General features: G+C 45.8%; 1 protein-coding gene across 1 annotated transcript; it reads right to left on the reverse strand.

Moving 5' to 3' along the window:
* Window positions 1–1,929: 1,929 nt before the first annotated feature.
* slco3a1a (solute carrier organic anion transporter family member 3A1a) lies at window positions 1,930–23,627 on the reverse strand. The gene is made up of 10 exons (XM_068739169.1): window positions 23,338–23,627; window positions 19,231–19,687; window positions 6,894–6,992; window positions 6,543–6,815; window positions 5,903–6,067; window positions 5,612–5,810; window positions 4,396–4,564; window positions 3,809–3,969; window positions 3,660–3,724; window positions 1,930–3,404 (listed from the first exon to the last, which is right to left on the reverse strand). The coding sequence occupies exons 1-10, from the start codon at window positions 23,497–23,499 to the stop codon at window positions 3,052–3,054; spliced, it is 2,103 nt and encodes a 700-aa protein (XP_068595270.1). The 5' UTR covers window positions 23,500–23,627; the 3' UTR covers window positions 1,930–3,051.
* Window positions 23,628–24,071: the final 444 nt, after the last annotated feature.

The following is a 24,071-nucleotide window of genomic DNA, read 5'->3' on the forward strand; positions in this document are numbered from 1 at the left end:
CCCGGCGGGGCGACGCGGCGCCGTCTCCAATGTTACCTCTATTCCTCAGTGAAACTTTGAACGCGCGCACCCACAGAGAGGGCGCAGAGCTGGGGGGGGGGGGGGGGGGGGGGGGTCGGACGCTTAAAGGCGCAGCGGCGCCGACCGGCTTCACCTGCAGCCGTGCGCGCCTCCCCGCCCAGGTGAGATGGAGAGGAGGGGACAGCGAGGCGAGGCGCACCGGGGTGATCGATGCATTTATTAGGTGAACGTTTCATACATGAATCGGCGGAACGTAACTTCCTCCCTTTAACTGTTTACACATGAAAGAGATGAAATTCTTCTTCTTTCCCTTTGGGCTCGTCCCACAGCAAACCAGCGTTCCCCACTTCACCCCGTCCTTTGGACCGTCCTGGGTCGACCTCTAGCCCTGAACCCCTGGCAGCATGCAGGCGTCTTTGGGACAGACACGCACACGCGCACACGCACACGCACACACACACACGCACACGCACACGTCGGCACCTGCACGTCATTGCGCTTACATGGTTGCTGTTGGTATTTTCTTTTTAGGATTCTAAATACCTAAAATAACTCGCATTTCCAATTGCTTCTTCATTTTTCTCTCTTGCACAAAATATCAAGAGTTGACGTTCGAAATGGAAATGAGTCAGACTGCAAACCGCTTAACTTCCTCGTCGAATCCTGCAGATCAGGCTTTATTCATGTCAAATAAACTCACCGCTTCAACATTCGTGCGAGTATTACTATTGGTTTGTTGACTAAACGATAATTTATTAGACAATGTCAGTTACTACCTTGCAACGTGAAGACAAAGCAAATGCAAAATCTGTTTTCAGATTTCTTGCATATATTAGCCTATTTCTGTCTTTAATACGCTTTGATAAACAGCTAATTAACATAGAGTGAAAAGAGCAGCTGCACGGGGAGTCAAGAACGCGCATAAAGACTGATAATAAATCATATTCCCCACGGTGATAACATTTGACAACATATTGTAAAAGCCTGCACGCGTCTCCATCGCCTTCTAGTTTGTGATATCGTTGTTGAAAAACCAAGCACTAAAACTAAAATGTCATCAGGCTGAACTCAGTCACTCCACTCGATGAATAAGGAGTGAAACATGCGCAGCGTGCCCCGCGCCCACACTAAAAGCCATAAATTAAAGTTCCCCACTGAGGATTTGTTGCTTTGTTAGGTTTCATTGTGTAACAGCTCGTCTCACTAGAACACCCATCAGCCTAATTGATGAGCCTTCATGAGGAGAAACTCTGGATGTGCATCGGCTTCCATTTCAAAGCTGGCTGCGGGCTTTTTTTTTTCTTTTTGCATTGTGACTTTAGGGACACATTACCACAGATTTTATAGTTTTATTATTGTCTCCGATTTGAAACGCATCAGGAGTGAGTTGTGTATCAGGGAGCAACGTTAACCATTATACTACAAGATAATCTGCCTTTTTGAAGAGTAGCATCGTGCTATTAGAGTCTACTACAACCCGGTAACACACACACACACACACACACACACACACACACACACACACACACACGTGCACGCACACAGGACCTATAGAGGGAATGCTGTTTTCACGAGAAGCTGAAACCTCAGTGCAGAAACACAAACATTCCCACTTTCAGGTCTGGGCAGAAGTTTCTCTGATCAGTCTTCAAATTCAAAGCACAATGGCCCTCATAATATGATGCTAATCATCCATCACATTGGAATCAGGTTATGTCCTTTTAAAACAAAATGAGTTTTAACTTTACTGGAAGCAGCAGAGCATCATGGGAAGAAGTGTGGGAACTAAAATTAGATTGTGAAACTACCAGCTCAGATATCAGGACTGCATTGATAAGTCAACATAAAAATGTCAAAGTCGATAACGAAAAAGGCAATTTACACAATTGTAAACTATTTTCTGAAAAATAATTTATTTCCAATAAATGGTATGTCGCATACAAAAAGTGTAAGAAAAGGGACAATGCAGAACTAACCGCAGCGAGACCAGTGGAGCCTAGTTAGACCGTGCAGATCGCGTCCTCTAGCATTTGTATAATTTATCATCTCAACATTACAGGTTTGAAGACAGTTTGTTTCTGCATGTTTGCTCAAAAAAAAATAAACTTACTACCTTCCCCTCCATGAATAGTCCCAAATCTTCTGTTGCATCAGACACAGACACACACCTCCGATAATTAGATCATATAGAATCTTTACAATCTAACACAATATTCTGAAACAAATATATTACTCATCATTTGGTTTACTTGCATGTGCACAATATATAATCAAATATAACTCAGGTGTGGGTTTCCTATTTGCTCTTGGAATAGGTGGAAAAAGAAGAATTGATTTAGCATCTTTATTGAATGATCCCTTATTAAGACGTATTTGGCTGAATAAAGTCTGTGGGTGCAAAAGTAAACATAGAAATGACCTACAGTACAAAACGAACTCGCGATCTGACGAAACACTCGTGAAGAACATGGATGCACCAGATGTGAATTTTACATTTGCACCTACGAGACGAGACTGCATCAAAAAACGGAGCCCGTCATCCAGCGAGACCATGACAGCCTGAACAGTGTGTGACGACATGAAGTGTGTGACGACGTTAGACTCGGGCCGTGACGGGTGACGCATCGTGGAGGCCGCTGCAACAGCCCAGTCCAGTGATTTTAAATAGAAATTTGGAGTGACATAAAATGACTGATGGACTGTGATCTACCCAAAACAAATCTAGACAGCCAGGTCACACAGATGCCGGGGATCGTGAAACATCATGGCGGCAAAAGTTGCAGCGGCCTCATGTCCACACTAACAATCGACCAGGACTGAGCCACGCAGTGCCGTAGTCATCTTCTACCACCAAGTCACAACTACAACTAACCCTTTCTAACGTTTACACAGGAAGCGGAAGGCTGCGAGCAGCCGTGACTCCCGTGTCCTGAACGAGTCATTAAATAGATTGCCTTATCAAAAAAAAAAAAAAGAAGTTATATTTTATCCTCTCGAGAATATCCACATTGTCCTTGCTTGCATAATGGCCTACAAAACGGACTCCATGTTATCACAGAGCTCATGGTCCTCTAGGTTGTATATAAACTTCGTCCTGTCGACTACTTTGGGGTCATCTGTTAACGAAGGGTAAAAGTCAGAGGGTGTCAGGTGACTCTCATCGCCCTTAATGTATTTCCTGTAGTTCCTTCGTAGGCAATACCACGTTGTGGTGTACAAGAGGAAGGCGACACCCTTGAGGATGATGGCGAGGCCCACGTACAGGTGCCTGTAAGCCACGTTGTCATATAGCAAGCAAGCGCCTTTGTCGCCGCAGTCCGAACTCCAGAAAAGGCAAGTAGAGTCGATCCCAGCACCAAATATCAGAGGAGGAGGGATAAATCCTGCAAAACAGAAACGCTGACTGAGACAACAATAACTCCACACACACAAATTAGGTGCCGTCTGGATCAATTTTAGGTTATAGTTGCTTTCTAGTTGCTCTCCAGGTCTCCATCTTTTTGGCAAGAGACCCATTGATGCTACACAGCACAACCCGAACCGGATTGAGACGAGGCCAGGGTTAGCTGTGCCCGTAGGAGCTCTGGTAAACCTCCATGCAGTCGTAACAGACAAACGCATCTGCTGAAAGTTCTTACCAAAGAGCCGCAGCAAAAGAAACAGCACTCCAAGCGCATACGATTTCAGTTCAGGGCTCACAGTCCTTCGAGAGAAGCAGGGAATAAATTATTAGACTCGTTTTCCTCAGAATATTTCACACCCTCACACACAGCTGTTAAACCTCCACCTGATTAAGATGATAACCGATGGAGTCTGGGCCATGGCGCCGACCAGACTGCAAGCACAGATCACACACAGGAAGATGAGGAAGGCCTCCTGGCAGCCTGGCGTAGGACATTTCCCTGGAATTGCTGTGGCAGTAGAAATACAAGCACATCCAGACAGGTTCTGCAAGAGGGAAAGAAGATTAGAGAACAATTTGAACAAAAGTCCAGGAATTAAATAAGAGGGAAAACACGTTTTCTCCCTTTTCACATTTGCAGGAATGTATGATGCCATTACAGCAGAAATAAATAATACCTGCACTTCAACAAATGTAATTATTCCGCTTTAACTGCCGAGGTGAGGCAGCGGTAATGGCAGTGTTTTGCGCCGTTGAGAAATTCTCGGTGTGATTTGAATTCAAAAGAGACAATCTGCAGCAGATATGTGATCTCCTAGTAGCCTCAACAATATCCGATAACCGATGATGAATGATTTCATATCAAATATACAGAACACTATAAGTTAAAGTGCATTTGGTTTTTCTGGTGTGGAGTCAAAGCCACACAAGCCTTCCCGACTCCCTTTTCCTAAACTGTCCTAGGTAAACACCTGAGAGACGCTCGATGTGGGCGTGGCGCTTCCCGTTTTGGCACAGCCAGCAAAGCAGGCGGACAGGTAGGTGATGCCGTCGGAGCCACACACGGGACTGATGGAGGAGGTGAAGCAGTTGCAGTGACTGTTGCATTGAGCTTCCGGTTGCTCCCCTTTCTGCAGAGTCCTGAACAGAAATGGAGAGCGAGTGCTTACCCAGCGTTTCGGTATGAGCCACAAACAAAACATGGACACTCGCAGCACTTTATCAGTCTTACTCTGGCAAAAAAAAAAAAGCAACCTGGTTATCAAATCAAAAAAACATGAAAAAGCCAAAGGCCATTTTCTTTTCTACAGCACCACACAACAGGCAAACCTCGTTTCAATGCCGAAATAACAAGGAATAAAGGCAAAGACGCATCCTGGCATCATGAATCAGCTTCTCCAAGTATTTTTCCTCAACTCTGCAACCATTTAAAAAAAGAAAGAAAAGATACCTTGGGTTCAGGTGGCCCCAAACTGCTGAACAAACATCTGTATGGGCTGTGTTTACTGTTTACTTGATTTATGAACGCTTCCTACAAACAAAATGCTGTAAACATATGTTATATATATATATATATATATATTTACGACTTTCAGGCTCACAGTGGAAACAAAAGGAGATTAGTTTTATTGGTAAGCTTTATAGATCTATAAAAAATAACTGCTAAAGTGTTTGTCCCTTGAGCTCCAGCATGTGATCTAATGCATTTGCCTGATATACACATGCAAAAACACAAATGGATATTCTTTATCAGAATAATTACGGATTGACTGCACAAAAGCTGCACTTTTTATTCTATAGTTAGCCAAAGACCAACTATTCCACGATCGGTTTACTTTATTTTCTCGCTGCCTGCAGCTTGTTCTAGCTTAATTGTTTGTCAATCCACTATTCAACTAATTTTTGCAATAATAATCTTTCTTAATTGTCCGTTAGGCTGCTTTTGTTTGGAACCTTCAATACATTCAAGTAGTTTATTATTATTTATTTTTTTGCATTAACAACATTAGAGCTCTTTAGTGTCAGTTTAAGAACTCGTCATTATTAGGAAATGTAATTTCACAGCTTTAACAAAAAAAAAAAAAAAAACAGGCTGCAACACATGATTGTAAATCTGAAAGGAGCAGGGGTTTTTCTTTCCCTCATCTCACAACCCCTCAAGTTTCTCGGCCAGCCATTTTCCCTTACCCATTTTCATATGGGACCGTCACACCTGCAACTGGACTGGTGTCGCAGCCGAGGAACAAGAAGGAGACGTAGCAGGCGGTGGAGAGCAGGTTGACCAGCATGGCCATGCGGATGGCGCCCAGTGCCGACAGGTTCAGCTTTTTCACCAGCAAACCGCCCATGAAGATCCCCAGACACGCACACGGAATGGCCGTCATACCTTAAAAGGAAAGTTACGCCAGAATGTGTTTACAGTACTGGTATACAAACGTGTACATGGTGCACGCGCGCATGATTGGAGCAAATACAAACCGAGTAGCTGGTTTGCAGAGGTGGTGGTGAAGTCGAACTGCTGCTCAAGGTATTTCCCCAGAAACGCTGCGAAGCCGGCCACGACGGCGATCTCCATGCAGGCCGCCAGGATGATGCAAGTGAACACCGGGTTGGACAGGAGGTGCTTGGTCACCTTCGGGATTACTAGTTGGAAAAGACAGAAAATAGCATTGAGTTGATACGACTGATGTGTTTCAGTAAAGAGCCCCCCCCCCCCCCCCTCCCATCAGCATCACATAAAGCAGTAACCTTCTTCTTCATGGACTGGACCAATTTATGTCACCCTGTGGGATTGAGGCCAACTCAGAGCTCCACATGCATGCTGTTGTTCTTGCTAACTCATCCAACGCCGCAGGTTTTCAATTGGTTTTAACCTGGAGCTCATCACTGGCCAATCGGGAACTGTAAAATAATTCCCCCTCAGAAATCTTCTCTAAAGATTGTGTTTTCAGCTTCAAGGTTACTCAATAAAATAAATAAACAATCAGTGAAGTGTGGCCAATTATAAAATAGGCAAGGTCTCCACTCCATCCGACCCCTGAGAAAACAGGAGTGGTGTGTTCCTTGTGATTTTCAGCAGTATCCTTCTGCAGTGCTATACAGGCTCTTGCACACTCACCCCTGAGTTGCTGACAGCAGGTGGGGCTGTTGGCAGGCTCGAGGTTGCACGCAACTCCGTTGATGGACTTGGGACCCTCATAGTCTGAATTCATCGAGGTAGGAAGCGTAACCTGCTCGCCGTCTGCACCCTCCTCCGTTTCCTTGGTTGGCAGAGACTGAGGGAAGCCAAACATGAAGAGCGCCGAGCAGAAGAGTAAGGCACCGCACAAGAGGAAGCCTGCCCACCAGGCCCCGATCCACCGAGGGTCATCTGGAGTGATGCCCAGCATATCTGCAGAGGGGGGAAAGCATAAGTCACCGCATGCACGGAGAAACAGTTAAAGAATCAGAGAGAGTGTATTACACTCACCGGTGTCAATGAAGATGGCGTCCACGTAGAACTTAGTGCAGAGGGAACCGAGGATGAAGCCACAGGCTGGACCAAAGACCAGCGTGGAAAAGAGGATTCCTGCAAAGAAACAAACGCCAACGTCAATGCCAGCTCCGAACGCATTCACATGATGCGTACAGTTAAACTCAAGGCAAGAAACAAGGCGGCGTGTTCAGTTAAAACAGCAAAAATACCGTACAGCATGTCCACCCATCAGATGCATGAGATGCTCTGGATTATTGCCTTCATCTCTGATGAAGACATTTACAAAGAAACCTTTGTGCCGTGTGAAATCAGTGTCGCCATGCTGGAAGAATGGTGCAACCTACTCAGAACAGTTGCAAAAAGATTTCTACATTTTGCAAAAGGTTCGAGTCACCTTTGCACAAAGGCACATTTCATGTTTGAGGGGGAATTTATTTAACGTGAAAACACAAAGTCAAACACAGCAAGGAAACCAATGTGAAACTATGAAAGCCTTGGCCTTTTTCATTAATGCCAGAAACTATATTATAATTAACACGCTTAATTAAGTAATTCTTTTTTTTAGTAATATATTTATTCATTTGGGACAATAAGTGTCAAGAAACCCCAAAAACTCCCATCATACATTTTGCCTGACCAACAATCCACTGAAAAAAGTTATTTTGTTTGACCTTTAAAGCAAAGCAGCGAATCCGGAAACGTTTTCACGATGAGAAGTCAAATCAGCCAAGTGACACTACGAGGAAACTGCAGCAGCGCTGCCAACACATGCTCCTTGTGGTCACATGGGAAGGCCGTGATATTATCGCAGGGCATTACGCCGAAGAAACGGATACACCGGGCTACGGAAAACCCTTCTGTCCCAGTCTGTTCTTATTGGCAGCTGTAGGGATAAAATATAAAGCTTGCTCCAAGAATCAGCATTAAAGCGTCGTCAGCATGGCGAGAGCCCGCGACTCCGGCTCGAGGCTGATAATGAAGACTCAAAGCTCAGTTTTTGCCTCTACATCTTGCGATCTGTGGTATTATTAGATTCAAGTAGTTCTCGACTCGAACAAACCAGATCTAGATGACCAACTCCTACCCACTAGCAAAGCTCGCTTCAAATGACCATCAAAACAGGATAAAGTCATCTCCGCTGTTACACTTCCTGCCCCTGCAGCATTAGCAACATCCCCTACGCGGCATCTTCTGTATGAAACCAATCGAATACCAGGAGAAGCCACTTAACGAACAAGCGTGGAAACTGTGACTAAGCTTCGCACGCTTCTGCGAGTGCCGAGAGCAAATGCAAACCCCCCCCCCCCCCCCCCCCCCGCCCCGTTTCCTGCTCTGACCACCCACATAGGAAGGGAGTGAACACACCGAAGTGACTGCAGCCTCACTCACATTATAGTTTATTCTTCACATAGAGGAAATGGCTCACATGTTTGTTAGGTGCGGCACCAACTACGCACTAATCCTGTACAAACAGAATCAGGGTGAAACAATAAAAGGGGCTTCCACGATCACATATGGAAACATGTTTGCATGAACAGATGCTAAAACAAGGAACCAGAGCTTTCTTTTGTTCTCAAGCCATCTTCAGGCTACCCCCCCCGGAACAAATACACACATTCACACAGGAAAGAGCAACCGTGGCTTGTTAACAGTGAAACTGTGCCTTTTGATGATGCAGGGCTGCAGTCACAAATTGTGCCTGTGGTGTTGCAAACGAGGCCTCCTCACCCTCGATTTGAAGAGTTTCCTTAGAAACCGACTGTTGTTGTTCTCATAGCAACAACGTCACAATTACACCCAACATAGGAAACCTCAAAAGGAAAAGGAGATGATGGCTCAGCTAAGCTCAGCCGGTCGACAACCGGTGAGGGGATAAACGTTTCCATCAAGATCCCTGCCTTTAAGAAAGGCCGTCGCCGCGGTGATAACCATCGCGCCACGGCATGAGCCCCGCGCACGAGGAAACGACCACGGATCTACGAGGCTGCTGTTCACACTGCTGCTGCTTCACAGAAAATGAGTGAAGCCCAATTTTGAACGTGGTGAAGACTTTGCATGAAAAGCTGTTTGTTTTTGCCTTCGTCAAACAGTCAAAGCAGGCAGATGGAAAGGAAAGTCGGGATTCAGCACACAAACAGGATTTTAGAATTGACATTTTGCTTTTGCGTGAGGACTTAGCATTAAGATACAAGGTCAGAAGAGAAGCCGGTCTTTTTTTCCATACAGAAACATGGAACTAGGTTCTGTGCCCATTACACGATGAACAATGGTTTCTCCGTTTTCCCAATTGTCCATTTCTTGTGCGACAACTTCACCGTGATGCAACTTTAAACATCCGTCTACTCATAAATCATTCATGGCAGCCGTTTGCCACCACTTCCAGTCCAAGCAAAGCTGCTTCGGCCTCCAAGTCTATACATGGACAGCCGTACGAGGAGTCTCATTTAACTCTTGGCAGGAATGAGAATAAGGATATTTTACAGTTCAAACTCTTTCTTTAAAAGGCAAATTCCTCTGTACACAGACGGTAAGATAAGCGGCACATAGCCATGATTAAAAGTTTATTTGGAAGGTCTTCTGTAAAGGAATGTGCTCACTTTAAATAAAGTCTGCTGCTACCCATCCACGTCAATCACATGTCACATAATTAATCCTTGCTCTCGGTTCGGTTCAAACAGGAGAACCGACTGCACAAGCGGACATGTTTCGGATCGTCCCAACAAGGATAAGGATCTCCATGACGGTAAATACGCGCCTCCGCTCGCTGGTAAAACGCAGCTTCTTCAAACTGCCTGAGAAAGACCCAGCTTCTCTTCCAGCAGGCCTTTTATGAGATACGGACAAAAAAAAGAAGTAATTTGTTCAAGTTGTAGTTCACCCAAGCCTTTTAGTATCCCGTGAATTATACTCACAGGGGAGCACGTCAGATGGAATTCAATAATAAAGATCAATTCTAGCGATTTTGTCTCCCTCTAATTTGTTTAGAGATGATTAGAAAAGGCTGGCAGCACCACTATCCGTAAGCCTCATCCTTCTTCCAGATGTTAACAAGTTCAGAGACGGCAAAAGTCCACAGCGGCGGGACAGCCGCCACAGGTTCTATTCCTCTATATGCAGCACCTGCATCTAAATATCACCATGACAACATACACCTAGAACCTGGATATGGCCCTCACTTTTGTTTTAGGGAAAACAGCTGTAACACATGAGTCGGCATTTTCCGTTTCCAACGAGTGGATCCTTCCAAAAACGTAATCACCCCGTTCCCATCCCCATGACGATCTGAGAAAAGATTAACGCAAACAGGTCTAACTTTATCAGCTTAATATCTGCCCTCAGGCAACATCCCGGATCTGCCTCCTGGATCCCCTCCAGAATTGAATTGGCTGCATCCTGTCACGTCCTCCCACAACCTATTAAGTAGTTAAATAGACAAACACACACAAAGCGAACTCACTGCTTAACTTCAGATATGCAGCACAGATGCATCCCATATTCAATGCAAAACCTTGGGAACGTTAACATAAAACGAATGGAAAATCCATTAATCAGTTAAATATGCAAATTGACATGCATCAAATCCTCCGTTATACACTTGTGCTTCACATCACTGGCATCGTGCTACACAATAACAGGCGCTGAAAGCAAAAAGTTCACTGATTAAATCCAAACGCACCGAGGTTAAACGACGCATTCAGACGCATTACGCCGGCACCATCCTCAGTTTATTTCTTGTGCTTACTGCATAAAATAAATTCCTTCTCCTCCATTAATCCTCCTTGAGTTGCGTCGGTAACCCCCAGAGCCAAATAAGAGCAACATGGCCGGCCCAAACAAACAGCTTGTGCCACTTCCACAAGGCGCCGGGGCTGAAAGTGAGAGGGAGCTAAATGATTAATACAAAATAAAGCCAAGCGTCTCCTGCTGCTCCGGGGGCTAAACGCGAGCTTGTCTTGGGAGCCCAGATGGAAGACTTTGCACGGAATAGGTGCTTTAATGCAGACACAAGGCTCCAGGGTTACTCCGACCTTAAAGCTCAAAGGGCTTTCAGAACGGGACACTTTTCTTCCTCCCCTGCTGTATATCAGGTCCAAACACCCCGTGCAGAAGGGTGAAGACACCATTCGGGTTGGAGGAACTCGAGTCTCAAAGAGGCTGAAGCATCGCTCACACATTCAGTTACAAAACAGATTCAGACGAGAGCTCTTCACTCGCACGCTGCTCCTGAAAACACATCCCCCCGTTCCGTGCTCCGGTCAACCGGTTAGTGAATGCGTTGAAAGCAAGACGAAATAATTCAAGCGTAACACATCCTTTTATGTTCTGCCCTTTCACGCAGATACCCCGCTTCTGTCGTCAGGATGAATAACGAGGCAAGGATCACAAGACGACCGCCTCCAAGGTGAATTTTAATGAACTAGAGAGGATACTAAATGCTAACAAACCTTCACTGGCCGCGTTTACATGGACACATTTAATCGGATTAAAAGCCTGATCGGAACGTACACACTCAAATCGGAAGAGTCTGACCCAAACTCAATCCGGTCTAGATTTTATGCCGATCGAGGGGGGGGGGGTGATACCAATTATTCATGATCAGCTGGCTCATGAAGCAGCGTGTCTGCAGTTGACGTGTTGACTTGCTGATCGGCTGCACCCTATAGTAACCCTGACAGCTCTGCCGTGACCCAAATAACAGGCCAAAGCTTAAAGTAGGCTCTCAACTCAAATTTAAATGCCGTCACATCAGGATCATCCCGCTTTAACTTCCACTCGGATCAAACCATCTGAAATCAGAAACTGCACGTCCACACACACCCAGCCGAGACCCGACATCAAAACCAGGACCTTTAGTTCAGTTAACCTCCAACTCGCATCGGACGAGGCAAGGCATTTTCACTGGTGCCATATGGTTGCTATATACAAGTGAAGCCCAATGATTAGGATCTTGACCCACGGGATGAGAAGTAGGTTTACTGTCGACTTCGCAGCAGCTCTTTTCCTCTGGACACCGTGTCGCGTTAAGCTGAGCTCTGGATCAACCTAAGCCTGTAAGGGCTCCCAGTCTGACATAGAAGATCAATCAGGCCCCATATCTTCAGGCTACTTTAATCTAGTCCTGATAAGAGTCTGCTGACAATAAGATTGTATATACTATGTCTCCGTTATTGAATGAAAATTTTATCAGGGAACTGCCACCGAAAGTCAAATTCAAAGCACTGATCTTTAACTTGCCATGATCTTTATAGATGCAGCAGAATATCATCATTAATTTACCAAAAGCGAACAGATGTTTATTGAGCCGAGAGGAGATTATTGTGTAGTTGACACCCCAAAAAATTAAGTTACAATTATTTTGGTGTTCAGTCCTTATGCCAACAGTTTCCTGGCTCTCGCGTCTCAAGTCGTTGCTTTTATGAAGTTTCACTACTTTTGTTGTGAAAAGAAAAAAGAGGTTTAAAAGACGCTAATTGATAGATGAAACAGTTTTTAAAAATTCACTCCTTTCAATTGTACCTTCAATTTATTTTGTTTCATCACCAAATTCAGAGATTAAAAAAAACAAAACATTAATGCCAATTTAAGCTCTGCTGGGCTGCAGATGTCTTGTTCATTCAGAGAATGCCACAATCCATCACTCTGGATACAGAGAAAACCACTTAAGTAAAACTCACTCGAGAGATGAGGAGGAACCAAAAAAAAACCAGAGTAAGGTATATGGGTGAAGTGGAATAGTGAAACCCTATCATAGAAACACAATAAATAAACAGGCACATGATATACAGCAGGATAGGTTACCGGAGTCTTTTCTACGCACAATCTTTCAATATTATAGTAATTCATGTTCAGACTGATGTTGAAATATCAGCGATACTTTCTGTGTCATAAATTTACAAACGGAAGGAGCGTGCTTTCAAACAATGACCTGATGCTCGCCGTTTGAAAGTCTCCACTCGACTGTAACCCCAGGTTAGCGTTGAGGCAGAGAGAAAAGAGCACAACAGAAATAAAAGACGCCGGAGTCCGTGTGAAATAGCAGAGCCTTGTCCTCCCGCTTCTCTACGGCGATCCCGTTCGTAACCCTGCTTTCTCGGAGCAGAGACGGAACTACCCACAGCGCCTACTGCTGGTCGTTTAGGTGGAAGCATGAGAAGAAGAGACTCACAGCTGCCCTATTGAAGACGAGACGCAGCTGGTAACAGCTTCTTCAGCAGGTGGTGTGGTCTAATTATCAGAATACAGATGCCAACAGCCCATTTCCTGCCTTCTCCTTGAGCCATGTGAGGCGCAGGCACATAAAACACTTTATGACAGCAGTGTTGTTGAGTCCTGAGGGAAAGGACCGTCGTCGACGAGGGCGGAAACGACCCATGAACGGAAGACGTGGTTGAAAACAGACTCACACTACTGAGATGAGCGTTTTCACGACAAATATAGAAAATGAAACCAAATCGCTAAATACTGGGTAATTGTACCTTGATAGTGCAAAATTAAAAGTCAAGAATTATATGAATCTTGGCTCATTCTTGCCTGGGAACCGGATCCGAATGAACCAAAGTATATTAGTCATAGCAGCAGAATAGACAAAACATAAATCACATTGAATTATCACCAACCTACACAGAGCCATCAATCAAAAGCTTATAACTTAGATCTTATTGTCCCCACTGGGAAATTAATTTCCAGAGCACAATACACACCGACTACCATGCAACAGCACGCAAAGTACGACAAATGGACAGCAGAACTCACTTGGGCCTGTTTATCGGGGCCTGCCACGTAAGCTGGCTTTAACCTAAGGAATCAGGTTTGACCCGAACCAAACCCGCCTGCTCCTTAGTGCTGAAGGCATCGAGGTGAGGCGATCATTTAGTGGGTGTGTGATGTGCTGAGCTATTGATGTTGCAATGGCAGCTGTGAGGTTCACTGCGGGGACACCAATCATCATGGCAGCGATGTTAGTTACGCATTAGCCTGTTTCACCTGGAAGCACGACGCATTTCAGAGACGGGTGGAACGGTGCAGGACGATGGGCTGGATGAGGCTGTGGAGACTGAACGTAGCCGAGTCCTCCGAGTCTGCAGACGACTGACGACCCCTTAGTGGATTCTATTTTAGGAATCATTTATATGTGGTTGGTCAGCGCCACTCGGAGGTTCCATTCTAACAATCCGATTGCTGATTAGCATTATCCCCAAACAATGGGTGTGACATTTAGCTGGGGCATCATCAGGCCCTGGGACCTCGCCTGCTTTGCACCGTTTAAGCTGATGTTTTTGCGCATCCTCCTCCGAGTGTGGCTCTTTCATCCAAATCTCGTGAAGCGAGAGCTCGCCACCATTCCAAGAATTAAATCAACCGTGGGAAAGAACCAACTGTTGTCAAAAGGAGCAGGAAACGGTTGCTTAAAGTATTTCCACACTGGGCAAATAAAAGTTGACCGAATCAAACAGCTCATTATAATTACTGGTCACCCGATTGATCAGAGTCCATTTAATCAGGCGCCGGTTTCCCCCCCTCACCCTCCATCATCAGTGTTGTGGGGATTAAGTGCTGAACGTGCTTCTGAGTAATCCAAGGAGCCCAGAGAGGAACCACTTACCGTACACACCACTCAATCAATGAGGCTTGGCACTGCGGTAAAACCACGAGCACAGTGTGAATCTATTTCCTGATCAACATTCCCCAAACTGCTCGCTTCAGAATGACAAATGTTGGGGCCAAATTTAAGATGAGAGCGAGCCAGTGGAATGCGTCTCCATTTGTTTGTGTTTGGTTTTCACTCACAAGCCCTTAAATAGAGAGGAACGATCCAAAAACAACCTTACTTCCTGATGTGCGTCTCATCAGTCTCCTCCTACCGCTGATCGTTATGCCCCTCCCCCCATGGAAGACAAAAAAAAAACCTTTTTAATCAGCACCGGCAAAGCATGACCCAGATTGCCTTGAGAACACTGCACGCAGGCCTGTTGAGGTTTACTGAGGGATTCATGGTGGAGGGAAAAGGTGCCACAAACAGGTTTAGGCTAAATACCGGTACGTGCCACAGAATAAAAATTAAAAGTCATGTACTGGTAACGGCTTCCACCTACGGCTCTGGTGAAATGGAATTACATCGCCACATCTTTTATTTAACCCAGCTCGGACTCATTTCTTGGCTTCAAAAGTAACAACTTTCCACTTCCTTCATACTGAGGGATGAAACGTTCAAGAACATTGAAGGGGGTCAGACACTCCAGCTGAGGCCAGATGTATATTTTAAACTGGCCTTTACATTTATTCAAGTTACATTACTGCTAAATCTAAAAACCTCTTGAGGATCCAAACTCAAATTCTCCATAGTATCGTTTGCAGTCTTTGCTTTATGGAACCGTGTGAAGTAGAATGTGGCAAAAACATTCAAAGGTGCCATCAGTTTAACAACACTACACCACAAGCTAGACCCTCAAACATTGGCTGACAGTTGGAGGTGACTCACTTCAGACAGACAGACAGACAAACGGCAAGCCCTTGTGAGGGCGAGACACGGCTGCGTACACAGAGCAGGAATCTGGGAGTGCAAACTGACGCCAGGTCAACACCCTTCTGAGGCTTGTTTAGCCTCATCGGATGGCTTTTCACACCCACCACACATCTGGTTCGGCTCATAACTAGAAGTACACAACTCCTCCACTGGTGCCAATCATCTGCAGACAGCTCCTGTCAGATGTACTATGATCAACAGTGGACATTTCACTCTGCACGTGCAGCCGAGACAGGATAGGCAGGACTTAATGATGATCATATATAAAAGGAAGCGCGTCAGATTTAATTCAAACAACTTCCTCCCCTCAAATTCGATGATACTTGAACTATGGGCAGCCTCTCATCCGTCACAATAACTTCAGAGTTGTAAAAACGGGAACATTGTTAAGCCCCCCCCCGCACTTAAATTCTTTCCGTGATACTCTGATGACGTTTCTGGGATAATTCCTGATTATCTTTGAGGCAGCAGCAACATGGTGTTGACCAGTTAGAGGCAACTTTAACCTCAAGTTTATGACCCTCTCCAGCCTGCAGCACTAGTTTGTGCGATCTTGAGACAACACAAACTAGTGTTGCTAGGCAAACCTCAGCATGCAGCTTATGGCAGGGACGGAAAAACCCATTTAGAATCTAATCCTTCAAGATGACATTAACATGCGCCGAGTTTAAGTAGCTTATATAAACGCCCTGCTGCAGCAACTGTTTGGAGTCGGAGCATTTTAGCAGGAACGTCGACGCGTCTCTCGAGGATCCGACTGAAACCTTCGTCACTGGCTTCCAAACATTTTAAAGTGAATTCATCAGCAGAGTTGAAGTGAACACACGCTGCTAAAATATAACCAATAAACAGGTTTGAAGTCAAAACGGCATCTGTGGGGAGAGAAAGCGCAGTTTTTGGGTTTGAACACAGGATTGATGACCAGCGGTTCTGAGGAACAGCAGCAAGTCGCATCCCACAGATACTTCAGTACTTCAATGAGCCACAGCTGACGAGGTACAGTCACATTTCCTATGGCTACTCACCATCATGGACCTTTGACCAAATTGTGGCATAGGATGCGTCTTCATTTAGAGAGAACAAACACCAACGATTCTGAACAATTATGGATTATTCAGAATCATTGCTTCTCTCTATCTGTAAATAGTTGCCGTCTGGTTAGAGTCCATTCATTTGTTCCCCAGGCGGTCCCATTTCCCACACCAAAAGGCTCTTTTTATTTCCAAGTGCTCCCGAGTCGCAAAATGGATACTTTAAGCACCACTCTTTAAAGTTTGAGAATATCATTTTTATCCCAAACTTGTTGGGACACCAGGAATATGGCAAATAAATACATTTTCTAAATAATCTATGTAGTAATCCATTGATCAACAAAACATACATTTTGAAGTCACTTACTCAAAAAATGATTCCGCTAATTAATTGACCAGGGCATCTCATCTCTCAAATCAGGCTGCAAGATTCACCGCAGGACTTCAGTGGGACTCTCTTGCCAAAGGGAGCATTGAATGCACCGAGCAGCTGCTGCGTGACGTACGCAAGAAAGAAGATGTGCGAGTTCCTGAAGCAATCGGCCTACTTTACACTGACAAAAACAAGGAAACAGAGGAAACGGGAATCGATGCGGTGCGAACGCGGCCGTCTAATAAAACCGGAGATAATATTTCACTCGTCTGTTCGGCCTATTCTCCCGTAGACTGACCCTGGCTTTAAAGAAGATGACGGCACATTTGCTGTATGAAAGGACTTAAAATTCAGTATGAATGCATCAACAGAAAAAAAACATACAATTTAGTTTTCACTACATTAGTAGTAGTAGTATGAAAAACCCACAGAATCTCATCATGCATCTTTTAGATTCGTTCCATCCACACCTGCATGATTTTACAGAAGGCGGTACGACACCGATTAATTAATTAATGTCATCCTGTACAATGTACTTTTCTGAATAACCGTTTAAAAGGTTTCTAAACCTGGATCTGCGCAACACGACACCGGCTGGAAACCCTTCTCTGCATGTTTTGCACAGTATATTCATGCAGCAGGGATCCTGTGGGAAGAGCCAGAATTAGCAGTCGATGGTGAAAGGTCACGGAGCAGTGGGAACGGGGATCCTGGTGGCGCGACTTGTCCCATCACATCTATACTTCTGGCCAGAGACGAGGGCCCGCATGTCCAAACAAAGCAATCACACACACAAAAATGTGTTTACAATCTGTGCCTGCTTTTACAAAGTGTTGCTGACGGCCTGAGACCGTTTTCTAGAGAAAAACTAAATGTGCCCTCTTGATAAGATCATCTTAACCCAACAGAGTCAAAACCACTTTGCAGCAGTGAAAGGCCAGTCTGTTGCAGCCCCCCCCCCCGGAGGAGTTGCTTTTCACAGGCCTGTGTGGTATGCATGTGCGTCCCAGCCCACCTCATGGCGGGCTGGCTGGCATTCCTGCCTAACTCTGTAATTATGGCTCTTCTCCAGGCCTCTCAGATCAGCCCGGCCCGTCTCCTCATGCTGCAGCCTTAAAGGCTCGACACTGTTGAAGGGAGCCGCGCTTCTCTCCCAGCTCATGCTTAGCTCAGATTATGTTTTTAAACAGCAACACATTAACTGGGCGACAATACGAGCGCAAGATTATCTTGCATCACATCGACTCAGTAACAGGAAAAATTCCTTTTCCCGTTGAGCGTGTGAAGACGGTTCAATGGTCAAACTGGGAAGGGCAAACTGGCGGCATTGAAGGAGACAACGGTAGGAGCAGGTGAGGTTTTACTTTACACGTCCTACGGCATCTGTCTGCAGCTGCAGCGAGGCGTGTCAGATTTCTGAAAAGGTGCTTTCCTGTCTATTTCCTCTTTAACTTTAACTACCACTCAGTAAAACTCCCTTCAAACCCGTTCACAGATGAACCGATTTACTTTCATCATCCACATTTATCTCACCTTGAGTTAGACGAACTTGTGGCGCTGTGGGAATTACTCCCAGGTGTGTTTAAAGCAATTTAAGAGTGAAATAAAATTAGCGGATTAACAGAACAGGCCGCAGGAAATACGTACCGTATTTGGAACAAAGGTTTCTGTCATTGCTGAAACAATATGAGTTTGTTGATGTAAACTAATGAATAATCCTTTCACATTAAGAGTTTCTGAGAGCAAATCTCACAGAATTCTGCACAATCCGCTCCATTCATGCAGGGAGGGGGCACATGATGTGCCTGCAGCCGAAGGATTAGGACGATCAGCTGAGTGCGACTCAATACCACATTGTTCATCGCAGTTCACCGCTTGTTTTTCCTCCGACTCTCCTTGGAGCTTATCAGAGGAGGTCAGAACCAACCCCCCCCCCCCACCATGCGCCTGCCGAACTTCAATCAATTGCTGTCCACTTCCCACCGTAGACCGCCAGCATGCCACTACGCTGGTGCCAAAACGTCAACGCCCTCAGGGTACTTCATTGTTTCAAACATAGCTTGAGGAGGGCAGGAGTCACAGAAAAAAATCCTGAAGTGAAAATCTCTGCATGGCTTAATGAGGTACCCGCTGTATACCAAAATAGGATAAATAGACGTAACCCAGCAAATACATACCCCCAAACAGCCACTGTGCATTGAGAACTTTGCAAAGAAAGCACTTTGAACGCACTTTTAATCCTCGACGAGCCACATCAGCAGCCTCTCGCCTTTGAGAGAGGATCGAGCCAAGCAGACATTTAACCTGAATCTGGCCTCGTCACTGCTGAGAGTGCTGCAGTGCGGTTTAAAAAGCTCCAGCACCTCCTAACCCGCATTCACACGGCCAACAGAAAGCACTCACCTATATAGAGTGACGAGTCCTTCTTCTTCACGTGATCGTCGATGTAGGACAGCCCCAGGGGCTGCACCGGCGTGGCGCCGATCCCCAGCAGGACCTGAGCTCCGATCAGCAGCAGGTACATCATGTTGGTGTTGGTCTTCTTGGAACACACCGCGTCCTCAGCCAGCTGAGCCTCCTCGCCGGTAGTGTTGGAACAGACGTCCCGACCCAAGTCAGTCCTCCACATTTGCGTTATTTCATACTGATTAGTCAGAAACTCTGGAAGAGCCGAGAGAAGAGCACCGAGCGCCATGACGATTCCACCGCAGCCAATCAGGCGGGGCCGATGCGCTTTGGCCCCGAAGTAGCTGACGAACAGGATCAGCGCCAGGTTGCCGATCTCGAAGCTGCTGGCTATCACGCCTACGTCCGCACTTTGCAGGTTGAACCGCCGCTCCAAGGTGGTCAGCACACTCACCTGAAAGAAGAAAGGGTGGGACGCACACGAAAACACAAGGATCAGGACAAAGATCTGAAATAAATACAGAACCTTAACCCAATCGTTGTAATTGTATTGTCTTCATGTGATTGGATAAGCTAACAGGACAAGGTCTTGTCCAATCAGATGATGATCGGTCACTTCGATGAATACCCACATCAAAATGACAATTTTTCTTAATTTACTAGAATCTCACAATAAAGGTAAGACTTTAATTGACATTTTATTTCTTTAAAATGTGCCTTATAGTAGACTCCGCCCACCACTGTGCAGGTGTTAAAACACTCAGCGCTGGTTTTGGTTCATACGGAGATCCCACCTTAGCTGGCTGGGAATGTACAGCACAAAATTCTTAGGAGGAATCACCCGATTCCACCCAATTCTGCTGGACACTTCAAAAAATCGAATGAATTGATTCAATTAAACCCGAGACAAAGTTTTGTAAAAGCAAAGGTCAATGGATCCGACATGATCAAAGTAGGAGATGAACCCAGATGCGGATCAAAAGTACGCAAATGTGAATTTCTTTTGGCGCGTGCTCTTTGGAAAAGTCATGTACCTTTTCATCGTCTTTTTTTTTTTTTTTACTGTGCCTCTCCCTTTCCATAGCAATATCCTAAATAAGAAACTGTTCCACGCTGCGGCTCCGCCCTGGAAAGAGGCCCGTTTCTGGTTAGCCATTCACTGCAGTCTTTACTTCCACGGCTCATCTCAAGCTGCTCTCGCTCTCTCTCTCTCTCTCTCTCTCCCACCAGCTGTCATCCACAACAGCAAACCAGTTAAGTTACTCATAGCTTCCAGAGATTATATAATGGGACTGTTTACTTTGGGGCTTTCAGCGCTTTAACTTTGTTACCATGACACCCCAGAGTATCCCTGTTGTGAGGCGGGGCAATGTGTGGATGCTTCTCTCTACACACCGCGTGAACCCCAGACATCGGAACAGTTATTTCACTTATCCATGAAAGAGAATCACATATTTCCAATTATTAACCGGTTGGGTTGAACAGATTTGATCCAGCCAAAAAGAAAAAAAAAAAAAAAAAAAAAAAGCATCCCGTCTACACAAATATCACATTCCAGGAAAAGTGACTCCACTGCAAGATGAACCTTCCCGTTTGTGCATCTTCCGTCAGCTGCTCATTTACACTAATGTAATGTAGGAACTCAATTTGGATTGGAACTGGGTGTATTTATAGCAGGTAAATGCCCTGAGAGACTCCGGGAGGCTTAGTGTGTTACGGGGTTTGAGGTCATTCTACGCAAGAAAACGTTCGTGTGCAGAGAATGAAAGAGAAGTCCCGTATTCCTGGCGGCACAGCAGCCGATATTTCGATATTGCGCGGGACATGGATTAACAGAACGCGGCCTTTGGTCGGCGTCGCCTTCATGTACCATTTGGGCCCGGTGCAGGTACCTCGCTTACATCATGCAATCATTATGTTTGGTAGACCGGTACAACTGATGCTCTGGGCGGGTTTCCTCCGTCCTCGGCCGCGCACAAACCATGAAAATTCAAGGTTTTCGGTGAATAATTTCTACAGACTTTCCTTTATGAGTTCCGACAATTTATTAGCGTTCTTATCCGGGATGGAATGTGAGGAGTGCAGGAAAGTTTTGTTTTTTTGGGCCGGTTTCCCATGAGAGAAATGTTCACATACTCCATTAAAGTTATGCTGCTTTGTTGCACAAATAACATGCATGTGAATTTCCCTTTGAATTTTACATTAAGTATCATCGTTATCGTTAAAATGTAAAAATAGTTTCCCCTGCTTGAAGAATCTACAAACATTCCAAGAAAGTATAATGTATTGAACAACACAACATTCTTGAAAAAGCTATTCTGTTTTAATAAAGTTTTACTGCCATCTCTTGTTTACGCCAGCGTGTATTTAACAGCTACATATAAACAGATATAGAGCAACTCCTTCGCTACAGATCAAACCACGGGGGAGCCCGATTGTTGGGAGCAGATCGCCTTTGGTGGAACAGGGTGGATGGAAAACTTCAGTCACGACATCTCTGCCCCCTCAGTGATTCTCTCACACAAATACAAACTTACTAGAGGGACTGCATTTACAGCTGGCTGGCAACGCCCGACTGGGGTTTGGCCAAAATATGTTCCAGTCCAGGCCTTAGGAATGAGGCCAACCCAGAACAACCTACTGGCAGAGGACCTTTAACTCTACTCCCACAGCAGCAGCGCAAGGCAAAAGGGCTAAGCCTTCCCAAATCCAATCACCTCCCACTGGAAAGAGTGCCGTGACAAGATGACGTCCCAATGGACACTCCGGAGGAAATGTTGCATGGCAGCGACACAAACCATGTCGTCCTGCAAGAGAACCGACAGATCTGTCCTCGTGCAGGGACCCCCCCACCCACCCCCACATCCATCATAACAACATTTGGGATATAAACGTGAAATCCTTCCTTTGATCAAATTAGAACTGGTTACAGTCAAAAGCAGTTTCATCACTCTAGTCAGCAACTGAGGTCAGAGGTCAGGCCATCTGATCATGGCTACACATGAGGAACAAAGCCGAAGCCCACCTGAGTAAATGTATATATTTGGATGGTTTTAATGAATTTATGCACTGAATAAAAACTAAAACTAAATATGGACAGATACATGCACTTGTTGAACTTTGTGGGTCGTAGACCCCGCCCCCCAGAAAGGCAGGGGACAACAAGTTGAGTTTTTGTCCCAACACTTAAGCCCCTCATCCAATCACAGGCCCAGTTCACTCATGTAGGCCACTAAATCAGGCACCTAACGTCCTCCTACCTGTGGAAATGAAGCTCCATGCAAATTGGCTTTGTCGAGAGGACAACCGGAAACCCGCCCTGAAACCCTCCTCCGTTTGCGTTGCGTTTGCGCGTCAACGATTCCCAACGTCATCTGAGGCCCCAGGTCTGATTGTTCAAACTGTTTGAACAGGCGTATGAAACCAAAATGCAGAACAACTGTACTACCTGTTTGACCAGAAACAGGAAATGAAGTATACCAACATCTTCTAGAAGCACCTCTGCTCCGCATGTCCACGAAGAGGGAAAATCAAATCCCACTACAAATACGGCCAAGGCTTCGGGGAGACTGGTTGCCCGAGGCTGCGGAGCTCCACTGGGAGGCTTTGAGGAATATGTTGGGGCTCTTCTGGGAGCTGTGTCCCACAAAAATCTACGTTCGAGTTTCTGAATGAGTTTTGGCTTTTTTTAGGAAGTCACAAAAAATATAACCAGAAAAGGTTTTTTTTTTTTTTTTAATTGCTGCTCTGACGAGTTTTAAATGTGAAAGCAAAAAAAGGAGAACATGAAGACAATCAGAAGACGTTCATGACCTTGAAAGACATTCTGGATCAGAATCAGCAACGAGTAGTAAGTTCGGGTAACGAGTAGTACTTTGGGTAACCCTTTCCTACACGGCTGATTCCAATTTGTGGAAGAGTAAAGACAAATTGCGCAGCGACGCAAGCAGCAGAAGCGTTTCTCACAACTACGACCAGCTGCGTGGAACTTAAAACGCAGAACAGCCACATTAATCTAGAACAGATCTAGAACGTGAGCCCAGAGCAGAACCCCCCAGCCTGCCAGCGCGCAGGTAACAGGTTCCCGGTGCGTCCTGTACTCACCAGGTACGCTCCGACGGTGCCCTGCGCCAACACGAGCGCGCATTCCGAGACCAGGAATATCTTGATGTTGGAGAAGCAGGAGGATTTCTTCCGGGGCCCGTCTCCTTCCAGCATGTCCCCGCCGCTCCGGCCAGAGTTCCGGTTCTTCTTCTTCACCTGCATCCTCTCCCGTCCCGACTTATCTTTTTTTTTTTTTTTTTTACCCACGCAGCACCGTGAGCGACCGAAACGCACAGGATGACCGCATGAAGACACTGATTGGCACGACGCGTCGCGTCCTCCCTGAACGCTACATTCGCCCCTTTCCGGTCATTTGTAGACTAATCGTTTGCACCTGGAACTCTACGGAACACGGATCCGAACTCCGCGGGGGGGGCTCTCCTGGTCGTCTGCGCTCACACGCGTTAGCGCCTCGTCGACGCGCGTAAACACGCGAACTCTCTTAACGAAGGCGCAACCGAACCGCGGACACGCAAACGTCTGCCACGTATCACGCGTGCGTTCTGTGCGTGTCGGGTCCGTTATCGACTACTTCTTCGGACAGTCATTGTCCCTGACGCGCAACAATGACTGCTTTCTGCCATTGCGCGCCCACGGCTCTGCCCACTACGACTCTCCTCCTCTCTGGGCGCACGGGGACGGCCCTAGAGGCGCCGCGGAGCAACTTCACGCGTCTGATCTACTTGGTTCCGAAATGAAACGTCACTACAGATGTTTCGTGGGACCTGCTGCGC

The sequence above is a fragment of the Brachionichthys hirsutus genome, chromosome 5 (assembly GCF_040956055.1).
Source record: "Brachionichthys hirsutus isolate HB-005 chromosome 5, CSIRO-AGI_Bhir_v1, whole genome shotgun sequence".
In the NCBI taxonomy this organism is placed as follows: Eukaryota; Metazoa; Chordata; class Actinopteri; order Lophiiformes; family Brachionichthyidae; genus Brachionichthys; species Brachionichthys hirsutus.

What these genes read in the sequence shown, in the direction of transcription:
- slco3a1a (XM_068739169.1), bottom strand. Translation starts at nt 23,499, where the DNA reads ATGCAGGTGAAGAAGAAGAACCGGAACTCTGGCCGGAGCGGCGGGGAC. An exon ending in CGCCATCTTCATTGACACCG is followed by an intron (nt 6,816 to 6,893) that starts GTGAGTGTAATA and finishes CCCCCTCTGCAG; the next exon opens with ATATGCTGGGCATCACTCCA. An exon ending in ACGGTCCCATATGAAAATGG is followed by an intron (nt 4,565 to 5,611) that starts GTAAGGGAAAAT and finishes ATTTCTGTTCAG; the next exon opens with GACTCTGCAGAAAGGGGAGC.